This window comes from Bacillus rossius, chromosome 12 (genome assembly GCF_032445375.1).
Source record: "Bacillus rossius redtenbacheri isolate Brsri chromosome 12, Brsri_v3, whole genome shotgun sequence".
NCBI lineage: Eukaryota > Metazoa > Arthropoda > Insecta > Phasmatodea > Bacillidae > Bacillus > Bacillus rossius.
In genome coordinates, this window is record NC_086339.1 from 30,249,571 (window position 1) to 30,262,216 (window position 12,646).

The window sequence follows — 12,646 nt, forward strand, 5'->3', positions numbered from 1 at the left end:
CACTTCTTGCAGTTAAGATTGGTTGTACAAAAAGTTATCTAAGATAAAAATTTTTTGGTATTACTCATAACATTTATTAAACGTTCAAACGGATGTGATACTAATCATATTTTGGGAGTTATTTCGATTTTTCTGTTTTTCTTAAAACCTTAGCCATCTCTGCCCATTTGGTCGGATATCGCCCATTAACGAACTCGACCGAGATTTCATTTATCAGTTTGAAAGTTATTTGTGCAAAATTACGACAGTTATCGTGACTATAAAAGTTTGAATTGTATATATATATAAAAATATAAAGGCTATATAAACTTTTGAGATGACTATTGTTTTGGGGTCTATGGACCCTAAAACGAAAAGCATTACAAAAATTTTCCGGAAGTCGCACCATGCTAACGGCTACAATAGGTAGTATTTCTTTGAGATCTACCTAACAAGGCAACAAAAAAAAACACGTAGGCCTACCACAAAAAGACGCCAATCATTACTTAAAATAAACATATATTTCATTAAACGTTAAAATAATGCAAACAGTTTTTTTTCTTTTTGTAACTATGACTTGATATTTTAATGGTTCAATTTTGTTCAGTTGGAAAGAATCGATGTCACAAACATAATTTTCATTGTCAATACAGCAGCTTATTAATTGTCCAGTTCTGAGTGTTGTGTAATACTTCTAAATTTGTGGTTTCAAATCTTAAGGGGAATTTGTTAAAAATTTCTTAATAGTAGAGCAAACAGAGAAAACTTTAAAAAGGAATCATGTATTTAAATCTTAGCACTTTACTTTAAATAATTTTTATCGTCGTGATCATACCCAAAATAAATTTGAAAACTGATAAAGTTGACAAAATATTTCATAAACACTAATACAAAGTTTAATTATTTTAGCTAATACATTTACAAAACGTGTTGAGCTCTTTTCCTAAATAGAATGATCAACCACAGAGTAGATTTCAAATTTTTATGAAACTAATTCATGCAGTAAACAAAATAGTTGCCTTCATTAGAATTTTTGATCATATTAGAGATGTTTATTTGGATTTAGAAGATATTTATATGATACAAATAGAGCTTGTTGACAAGTAAAAGAATGATTTGTATTTAATTGTTACAAAATATAACCAAAACAATTTCACGCAAAAAAAAAAATTGCGGGGAATAAATAACCTGAACACTTTTAAGTATGTATGTTACTGTATTATCTCGTAACTTATTTACCCGTAAGTTTTCACCAATAGTTGCGGCACTTAAAAAAAAATATTTTCATGAAAAATCAAGCACGTAAGCACATATATAATTGAATGGTGAAAGAACACTAGTATTTGATACAAAAAAATGCGAATTATGCAGATATGTTTCATACAGCATTATATTTTAAGTGGAATGCAGTAAATATTTCAAATAAAAGACCAATGATCAAAGACCATATGAATGCATTTGTAATGCCGCAGGAAGTTTCCTTCACCTCCCACACAGTTATGAGCGCCTAATACCCAGTTCGCCCGAGCACTCCGCATTCGAGTCCCAACCACCGTGCGGGTCCCACCCACCCCTTGGCCCCCCCCCCCTCGGGTCCCCCACCCCCCTCAGCCAATGAGAGAGAATTTGGCCACTGCCAATGGGAACAGTGATGTTTCTGCGGGGCGGACCGAGGCCTGCCAGGAGGTATCGTGGAGGGAGGTCGAAGCAGTGCAGGGGAAACGGTCGGGGTTATGACGAGGTCGGGGAACTGACATAGAGCCGTTCTTCCTTACCAGGATGCAGAACTAGCACAGTATTCTCATTTCTTTTGGCATCGGCCGAGGTCTTTGACGATCTGTCTTTCATTCCCGGAGGCTGATGAAGTGAGGAATGATGCCTTGGCGTCTGGGTCGATGTCTACATACACTTGGCTATAGCTACAGGAGTCTTAAGACGGCGCGCGTAAAAATAGCGAGAATAAGTGGCGATCTTAGCTTGATATATGTTTCAATGAATTATATATATATATATATATATATATATATATATAATTATTGTTGCTGTACACCTACAAAACTCTCGTTTTATTCTGACACCACTGATGAAATACACACACTTGTGCACAAATATGGCGGTGCCTATTGTTAATTGCTTATTGCCACATGTTACCTTACGGCCATAACGCACGTCATCGGTTCGTTTGAAATTTATAATGTTGTGTTTTGGTTTCTTGTTCAAATGTTTTATGGTGTAAATTCTAGCCACCACTCTAAAAAAAAAATGAACGCGTAAATTTGCAGGTATGTACCAATTGGTTTGGAAGTTGAAATTCGGTGAGATATTTATGAAAAATTTCAATAGCCAATTTATTGGCGTGAAATAGCGACAGAGTATTTTATTTAACAGTCGAGCGATAAATTTCCTGTTGCTGTGCTGGCCAGCACTCAAGTTTCGGCGGACTATTAATTCTCCCTCCCCCCAACGGTCACAAGGTGGTTCGCCACTGAATGTAACCATCGCTGAATCAACCCCACGCCACCGCCACGCCATTTCTATTCTAGTCTCTGTCCAGACAACCCGCAGTTCACACAGGAGGCCGTTTCCTTGCTCTCCGTCTAGGGGCATGTCGTCTTCCCAGCAGTTGGCGGGGCTATCTGCAGTTGAATCCTTAGCAAATTTAGGAAAAGGTCGTTTTTGAAGCGTAGATTGCATTTGTTTCATTAAATTGCCGTGATTCGTGAGTCGCCGGCCGACAGTAGACATGCACCTGAGATAAACTCAATCAATCATGGATCACAGGCGGTGTTATAGTGTTTTAAAAAACAGCTACATTCTCGAAATCATTTCGAGAAAAATTCTCTAGTAATAGTGATATTATCTTTGAAAGATTTGTGCAATAGGAGTGCATGACTTGATGTAAGCTTTTGGACATACGCCATTGCTAAGCACTTTTTCTGTAGAAGAAAACTAAAAAATACCCAAAAGACAAAAAACACAAATTAAGCAAAAAATTGCTGTTCTACAGAAAAGTGCTTAGCAATGGCATATGTCCAAAAGCTTACATCAAGTCAGTAATAGTGATAATGAAAATAGTAATACTGATTAGTAGATAATAATTGTAATAAATTTAATTTTAATACACAGATTATATTATATATATTATATAATAATATTTAATTCTAAAGTACGTATCATTCCCACAAACAAATGGAAATGATCTGAAAGCAGTCAACGGGCAAGGAGGGTATGTCCCTCCATCCCGCAATACTCCCCGCTCGCTCCTGCTAGTTGTGTGTGTGTGTGTTGTGTGTGTGTTATGTGTGTGCGTGCGCTGTGAAGCATGGCGTGGTGTTGCAGCCGTGCAGTTCAACACCTACGTCACCTTGAAGCTGCAGAACGTGAAGTGCACCACGGTGGCGGTGAAAGGGGCCGACCCGTGCTGGGAGCAGGACTTCCTCTTGTGAGTGGCCGCCGGCGTCTTGCGTCGCCTGCTGGGATCACTAGGCGTAGCGCCCGACGTCCGTGTGTGCAGTGCGACAGTATTCGTGGGCAGCGCGACAATATTCGTGTGCAGCGCGACAATATTCGTGTGCAGCGCGACAATATTCGTGTGCAGCGCGACAATATTCGTGGACAGCGCGACAATATTCGTGGGCAGCGCGACAATATTCGTGGACAGCGCGACAATATTCGTGGGCAGCGCGACAATATTCGTGGACAGCGCGACAATATTCGTGTGCAGCGCGACAATATTCGTGGACAACGCGACAATATTCGTGGACAGCGCGACCAATTTTCCGATATATTTTTTTTTTCAAATCACATAGATAAAGGTTTGTTTGAATCAAAACAAATATTTGTTTATGTATGGCGAAACAAATATTTACTTGGCGGAACAAAATATTTTGTTTTATTTTAACCAAACTCTGTAAGTAACAAAATATAATTTGTCACACCTAACCAAATGTACAATTGAGTTGACAAAATCATTTTTGTTGGGTCAACAGAATATTTCCTACTACAAAATATTTTAGTTGAATTAACAAAATATATTTATTTATCTCGCCACATATATAAACGAATATTTTGTTGAGGCAATCGAAACCTTTCTCTCAGTGAAGAAAATTTTCGGCGTGTTGCTTTTTTTAGTTCTCGGTATACGGCGTCTGTAAGTAGTAATTTTCCGTATATGAAACGGAAACGCGTAACCACGGTGTCGTTGCCATCTGTAAGTGGATTGCGCGAACAAAAGTATTTTTAGTAAATTTCCTTATCGAAAAGCATTCCCAGAGCTGGAGTTTAGTATTGTTTTTTCTAATATTTTTTTTTCCTTCTTTTATCGGAGCTGTTTAATTAAAAATTTAAAAATTTCGACCTGCAAATCGAATGATTCCATAGTCGACGTAGCTGCTCCGGCAGCGAATTCCAAGCGGCGGGTGTTTGGCACTTCGTGTGATTTCTCGTCGAGAAACGTAGTTGAAACTGCAATTTGCGTGTATTTATCACTCTCGGCATTGTTTTTAAAGAATTATACGTTAAATTTCGTGTCCGTGTTTCGTATTATAAGTGTATTCGCCTGTTACCAAGACTTATGTGTTACTCATCACTGGCGAATACTGAAAAGTATCGCTCAGTCACTTTTTTTTTCTAAATTAATCCGTTAATTTTTTAGTAATGTGTTCTACGCAAAGCGATATTTTTTTTGCATGAACGTTAAATTTGATTGCCGATAATAATCTTCTCAAACAGGCCGATTAAAACAAAATCTGCAAAACACATGCACGTTGACGGTATTTTTGGTGCTTGTGTAATGGAATGGAGCATTTTGTATACAGTCGTACATTTTTTTTTTCGTTCGGGTGAAAAGAGAAAGTTAGCAATGGCGCGACATTTTGCTGTCGCGTCGTATCTTTCGCGTCGCTCTCGTCGCGCTACTGTGATCCCAGCACGTGGCTTTGTTCTCGTAGGCTGCATGCAACTCCGCAACTCACAGGTGTGGCGGGTTCAGAGGGAAACACTTCTCAGGTGTGGAAACTACTGAGGCTGTAACTATTCCGACTCGAACAAACATGATTATTAGGGACCGGAAAAATTCGTGGGTTCAATGACCTGAAGTATAAACTCCATAGTTCTACGTACACTCGGTCAAATGTCACCCATTCATTGGCTGCTGTCTTGTGAGACGTTCCAGCGTAGTAGCCTGTGATTCGATAAAGCTTTGATTGGGTGTTTCTCATTGGCCCAGAGTCATCCAGGTGAGTTGAGAACCAATAGCAGAGGAAGCACTGAGGTAAAACGATTTGTATTTTAGCCTATCGCGAAATGAATTCGCGAATTTTTCCGGTCTCTAATGATTGTATAATAAATTATTGTTTTTACAACCCTTAGTATAATTTTATGTGTAAAACGCAATTAATAAGAAATAAAATAATTTAGTATCTATTATTAAATAAGTATTATAAATATTACATTACTTTCTTTCTAAATTTTTTTGCTCTTAAGTTTTCTATACCTAAGAATAATATTTCACTTAACATTATATATATATATATATATAACTATTTGCAAATCACAAAATTTATTTTATGTAGTTTATTATAAATGCTTCATCACGTAAATTAGTATTCAAATTGCTATTCCCCCCCCCCTACCTCGCACGCTTCATCGTTTGCACCATTTTCCCGAGCAGGTTTACAAGTTGTAGTTACACCCTCTGGTAGAACGATTTATTTTAGTCGTTGGAGTACTACTTTCTGTGACAAGAGTGCCAGGTTACTGTTTATGGTTGCAAAAGTTTCAGAAGCTACGGCCCACGCGAAAAAAGTCTAAATAAGGTTATGTACAGTTGCTTACAAAAATATTAATATTCTGCATGTGGAGTAATTTCCTTGAAAACGTAATATTTCTTCTTTTTCTGATTTTATTAATTTATCTCTTCTACACTTATGTATTATTTTAATTTTATATGTAACTATTGCATGTTTATTTACGAACCATATTTTTGATGTTAATAGGTAACCTTAGTCGTAATGATATATTTCAAAACGATTTCTGGGAGTAACTTTGAATGCCTTATTTGCCAACAGAGTGGAATTATATGTCATGACGGATCAAGCCGTGAGTTTAAAAATGTCAAAGCCCTTCGTATGTCAGAGTATTAATGAAGTGTTTGTTATTTCATTGTTAACTCGATAAAAATGTGTACTGCGTCAAAACTCTAACTTACATTTAACATTGTTTCATAGTTACATATTTGATTGCTCAAATTTCTGTTATTCCTGTCTGGAAAAAGGATTTGCTTAAAAACACAAGATGCTTATATGGTAGAACTTCCATACAAATTGTCCTAGATTTAAAAATATATACATATATTAGCATGCAAATGCAATAAATAAATACGAAAAGTGAAGGCTTCAAAAGAAAATGATAATGATATATAAGTATTGTCTATCCCAGAAAAAAATTATAAAAACACTACAAGAACTTGCATTACACATTTGTATTTATTTCTACGCCATAAAATGTTAGGATCGCCCTCAATGTTCTATATTAGTTCACTAAACGACGGAAACAACACATCCATCTCATAAACCTGGCGCTTAGCGGCGATACCACATTCGATGGACCAGCGAGTTTCGCCCTTATTATTCCGCTTCACCGACAGACATGTCTGGGAAAACCACCTACATAATGTTAAAAAATAAATTAAAGGGTTCATGAAAATAATTTAAAAAATTAATTAATTTGGATAACTTCATTATTTAATGAAGCAATTGCTTGTGGTAACGAAGCCAGATTTATGGATTATTTCGGAATAAATACAACTCATTTTGATAGCATTCCCTTGAAATCAAATCCCAGGCATTATCCCGCATATCCTGCTTTTTATAGTCTTCTGTCGATTAATTCCATAAACAAGGATACTTTCGTACTCCTTGAATAAAAGTTTACCGTTGACATGATACTAATTTAAAGCAAACACAGAAGTGCAGTACTTTTATGCACGAAAACATATGTTTTTTGTTTATCTGCGCATGCGCGAAGTCAGCGAGATTTTGAATAATTGTGGAGAAAAAAACACCTGGCGACGCCGCCAAAACAGCGAACTCAGCTTTGTGTGGCCAGTGACACCTGAGATGCAGCTGGCTATGTTTTACTAGCGTAGCGAACATCTTGAACATTGCGAGCATAGCGCCCTTAAGGCCGGGTTTATAAACTACGCAAGAAAAGCAATTATGTAAGTAACGCATGTCATAAGTTTGTTTTCAATATGAGAAAACATGAATTTGATCGTTACCGAGGTTAAATGTTTACACATCACTGACGAGTGATAAAAGACTCAATCACGTAATTTTTTTTCCTTCTAAGTTTTATGATGTACACAAAAAATGTCAGGAAAACAATGATAATTAAAATCATCGTCTGACACGTTGCTTCATTGTTGCCCATTGAAACTTGATTCTCCTGAGTTGACACGGAGCTAAAACTTTTACTTCTACAGTCCCATTTTGGGATTATTCCTTCATAAATATCTGGAATTAGGAAAAGGAAATTCAACGTGGCCGCTGAAGACATAACCCTCCGACTACCAAATTTAAATCGAAGAAGTTTACTTGGCCGTTCTTTTCAAAAAACACGAGAGTCCTTCGCGCCGCGGTGTGGATTATGGGTTAAGTTACTGTCGAAGGGGGGGGGGGGGGGGTGTGGAAGCCGCGGGAAGGAAGGGGTAGGTTACGGAAGAGAGGAGGGGAAAAATGGAACCGGCGGTGTAGGGGAAAAATTATTTCTTTGCTCCTCACTTTCTCTTCACTTTCTCTTTCTTTCCTGCTCATGCCTCTCGCGCGACGTCAGACGTCAAGGCTGGTCTATAAATAAAACAGGCGAAGGCGCAGGAGTAGCGGTGGAAGTGTTGGAGCCAACGACGGCCGGGGGTTGCGAGGGTTTGGTTTTTGTTCTCACAGTCGCCCAGGGGCAGTCGTCACCCCCTCCCGACCCTACCAACCCCCTTCACATCCCACGAGCCGGGGTCAGAAGAGGGAGTGGGGTCGCGGCCAAACACGCTCCTTTAGCGAAGGGTGAGTTCCCCTATTCCTTCGGCAAGTCCCTGCCGATACAACACTACAATAGCCCAGGAAACAAAGGTTTCAACGCGTGAAATTTTTTTTTCCAAAGCTGAATTTCTGCACAGTGCGGTAGAGTCAACTAAGCTGAACATAACACCGAAAGTTTACAGCTGAGAGACCTTGTGCGTATCACAGAAGTCCTAGACGACAGCGACTTACTCCATTAAAATGCTTCCCATTTAAGCAGTTTTTGACGTAGATTCTCAATTTTTCCGGTCTATAGTAATACTAAAAGGAAACAACTGTATTTTTTTACAGCATGTTTCTATATTTAAATTTTGCATTATGTATGAAATAACTTTTTTAGAAGCAAAACTGAATATATATTGGCAGGGCTTACGAAAATTGTTAAATATTGTCATATTTTTTAAAAACCATATCGAATATTTAACAATTGGCCTTTAGTTTTTATCGTGCTTATTAATGTGCGCACTTAAAACTGGAAAGCTATCCAGGGAACGGTTTACCAATAACATTAACTAATGAAGGAACTGGGACAACACAAAGCATAAATTCCTGGGCAAGAATTTTTTGTAGCGATATTGTTGCTTTCATTTAAATGTAAAAATTTAAAAATAATCTGTAACTGTGAATGATAAATTAAGTTCCATTAAAAAAAAATTGCAGTGGAATAGAATGCATATCTCATAAAAATAATGTGTAGTTCGACACGTCCTGAGGACGAGAAACCAATCATATAATTACAAGAGTTATATTACCCAATGACAAGCACTCTGCGAATAGGCAACAGCCAGTGAACAGAAGGCTCCGACTGGTTTATGTACAGATGTGTAAAATCCAGCCTCGTGCGGGAAAATAACAGGTTTTTTTTTTCACAGGTACTTTACGATGATACTGCGCGCCGGTTCAAAGCATTGCACTCGGAGACTCAGCGAGCGTCGCGCTTTTCAACCCACCTTACTGTCACAGACACATCCTTTAGGGGCCCGCCTGTGTCAGAGAGGCAGGGCGATAAGCGCGACGCTCGCCGGTGCTTCTAGAGCGGTGTCGCCTCTGAACTGGCGCGCAGTCTTATCATCGTGCATGGGACAAAATAACAACATTTGACCGGCGACCGTAACATTTTATTGCGGAGAAATTAAGACGAAAGGTGTATTGCAAGGCCTTAGAGTGCTTTCAAGAATCTGTTCCGGTTGTTTTATGTCTGAAAAAGTACTCTGAAAACATGTCTTTTAAGCAATTTTACCTCTTATAAAAGTACAGTTTAACTAGAGACCGGAAAAATTCGCGGATTCATTTCGTGATAGGCTAAAATTCAAAAATGTGTGCAATTCTGCTGGTTCTGCTATTGGCTCGCAGTTTAACTGGAGCTCTCTGGGCCAATGAGAGACTATCGACCAAAGAAGCGTCGAATCACACGATACCCAGTGGAGACGCCTCACAAATTAGTACCCAATGAACACGCGTGTTTACTTGAGAAATGCAGAGGATAATGGAGGCTATCCTAGAGATCATTGAATCCGCGAATTTTTCCAGTCCCTAAGTTTAAGAAATTAATTCGGAAAAAAAAAATTCCTTATCGTCCCTCGGCGAAATCTTTCTTTTTTTTTTTTTAACAGACCCCAATTCTGATATCTTGATGTAGTTTCCAAATCGCGTTGTTTTTTTCCTGAAGTTCTGCGCACGGTGTATGTGCCCGGAAAGGTGGGGGCCTTGAGTCCTGCTCAGTGGCGTAGCTAAGGTGACTGGCGCCCTTTGCCACACTTGAAAATTTCGGTCCCTCTTGGATTAAAACAGAGAGGGGGGGGGAGGGGAGCGTTCAGTAACCGCAAAACCGTCGCGGCAGCGCGCCCCCCCCCCCCCTTGCACCGGCGCCCCTGGCGAGGGGCCATCCCTGCCACCCGCCTGCTACACGCCTATGGTCCTGCTGTCAGTTCCGCTGAACGCAGCGAGCAGTTGTTGCCCGGTGCCGCTAATGAACTGCACTCGGCTCGCGGCCCTCACTCCGTCGGGCGGGAGGCCGTCACCCCCCCCCCCCCCCCCCCCGCTCTCTTCAACCCTATCCGGACGACCCTGGCCTCGCCGTTGGTGAAGGAGGGGGGGGGGGGTTAGTTGTAATTAACAGGGCGCGGAGCGGTCGCGGCGAGTCTGAGGGGAAGCCTAAGATGTACATCAAGTTGTGTCCCTGCCCGAACACGCCCCTAATATTCACCTTCGGCCAACCTCGGGTTTATTTATATATATCTATTTATATTTCTCTTTTTATTTTAATGTAGCTGTACTATCCTAACTAACCGTCCATAGTGTTATAAAGTGTTTTAATGTAGCTAACCTAACCGACCACTTTTAATATTTGAATTCATTATTTTTCCTGCGCAAAAATAAAACAAATCCCGAGGTCGAATGTCACCCACTCATTGGCTGCTGTCTTGTGAGACGTCCCAACGTAGCAGCATGGTGATTCGGACACAGCTCTGTTTGGGTTGTTTCTCATTGGCCCAGAGTCATCCAGGTGAGATGTGAGCCAATAGCAGAGGCAGCACTGAGGTATAACCATTTGTATTTTAGCCTATCGCGAAATGAATTCGCGAATTTTTCCGGTCTCTAATGATTTGTGACGAGCGTTCTTCGTAAATTTAAGGTGACAATTTTTTTTTTTTTTTTTTTAACGAGCCGCTCGCGAGGTGGCTTCGCCTCAAGGGGTGGGGGCGCCAGCGGGTGCGAACACGACCCTTCGACCTTCCTTTGTTTTGTTTTTTTTGGCCTCGCGGCGGGTCAAGGGCGCGCGCGAGTGCGTGTCTCGTGCGAAGCGAGGTTCGCCTTTGAAGCGCGAGACGGCGCGGCCACGGGTCCGCTTTAATTAGATTGTCTTTTGTCCGACAGGTATATTTAGAACAACATGTGGTTGCGTGGCAACGCCGGCAAAATCTCCAGCTCTTTTTATTATTTTTTTAAAAATAAAAACAACCCAACCCATGTGGTTTTTTTTTCTGGGTAATTCAATAAAACCACGGTTATTTCATATCACTTGGGTCTTTTTTCCCCCCTTCAAAAAGCCTGAATTTAAATGCGTTTTCTGAATTTTTTTTTAAACTTTAAACTTGTTAATATTAAGACTGTCACTAACCTTGCGTTCAGTTGTCTAAACTTTTAGTTTTTCTAGGTGAATTTCTATGGCTGAAAGGCTTAAATCAGCCTGTGTTTTGAACCTTTGTGTGCATTTGTAATGTGCGTACGTAGCCTACTTAGTGTGGGTTATTTATGTTAAATTGTAATATAACATGTTATTTTTTAATTTTTGTTATTTTGTATATTGATATCGAAAAATCAAAGTGGGTCATTGACTGTTTTTTTTAAACAAGGTTTTATTTAAAACCCAACCCAAAACCCGCGGGTTTTGAGTCTGAAGTGTATCGGGGAATATATTTAACTTTGATAAAATCACCATTATCTTTTTTCCCCTATATTAGGAAGAGAGTTTTAAATCTATTATAATGATAAAATGGTTAAATTAACATTTCTGTACATTTAATACATTTTGGGAAAGGGGAGGGGGAAACCATGGCAAACTCCCATCTACTTTACAAGTCAAATAAATAAATTTTAAAATTTGTGTCTGTTTGTGTATTTGTTATGGCGTAAACTTGACTTTACAGTTGAATTATAAAACTAAATAACCACTCAATTGAATGATATAGCTAAACAATTAAGTACACAATGGACGTTTACACAGGAACATAATGGAGACGAAATACCGGCATGGAGTCGTACCATTGTATGAATTTTTACTTATTTTTTAACCCCTCTCCTGCTATCCCTCACGTAATTGAGTGCCCACTACGGAGTTTTGCAAGTTTAGTTACGTTCCGATGAGTCATCTAAACTACTCACACTACCAACGAAATATTTAGAAGTGATTTTATGTTCATCGAGGTTAACAACCATCTAAACTCATTGGTTCATTCCCCCCCCCCCCCCCCCCCATCAACCTTTGTTATGTTGTGTTTTCTCAAGTTTTAAAGATTTAATTTTCCCTGGAACTTAATGTACATGAATTTTACTACAGCTGAACAGATGCTTTTTTTTTGTTTGGGAAAATGTCAGAAGTTGTTTTTAAAATACTTAAAAACTTAAAAAAAAATAGTTTTTTTTTGCCACGGTAAAACTGACAATATATTACGTATTTAAAAAAATCTAGAATTTATGGATTATTTTCGGGCATATATCTATTTTTTTTTCACAACACAATCTGTCATTCGGCACTAGCTGCGTTGTTTTCATGCATTCCGTTAAATTTATTAAATATTAAAAGGCTGACGATTTTTGTTACCAGTTCATTCATCATGGAAGCTTTAATCAGATTTATATATATATATATATATATATATATATATATATATATATATATATATCTTAATTTATACGAGCCGTCGCTGAATTTTCTGACAGTGCGTTATGATTTACTGCTTTTCCAAATGGGATTTTTGCATTAGAACACTCCTGTTTCGTTCTTAATGAAAACTAGCTGGAACTCGTGGCTTCACCTGCAGAGGTTTTCTGCTGTTATTTGTTGCTTAACAAGTGCAAATCTCCATCTAAAG

At 38.9% G+C, this 12,646-nt stretch overlaps 1 protein-coding gene across 7 annotated transcripts in view; it reads left to right on the forward strand.

The window, feature by feature from the left end:
- LOC134537788 (protein unc-13 homolog B) overlaps positions 1 to 12,646 on the forward strand; it is a 1,087,975-nt gene that overhangs the window by 233,585 nt on the left and 841,744 nt on the right. For 6 of the 7 annotated variants that reach the window (XM_063378591.1, XM_063378590.1, XM_063378592.1 and 3 more), the window contains exon 3: positions 3,319 to 3,421. The exons of the other annotated variant lie outside the window; for it this stretch is intronic. In XM_063378591.1, the coding sequence (XP_063234661.1) occupies positions 3,319 to 3,421 (103 nt within the window). The remainder of the gene's footprint in view (positions 1 to 3,318; positions 3,422 to 12,646) is intronic. 7 annotated transcript variants of the gene reach the window in all.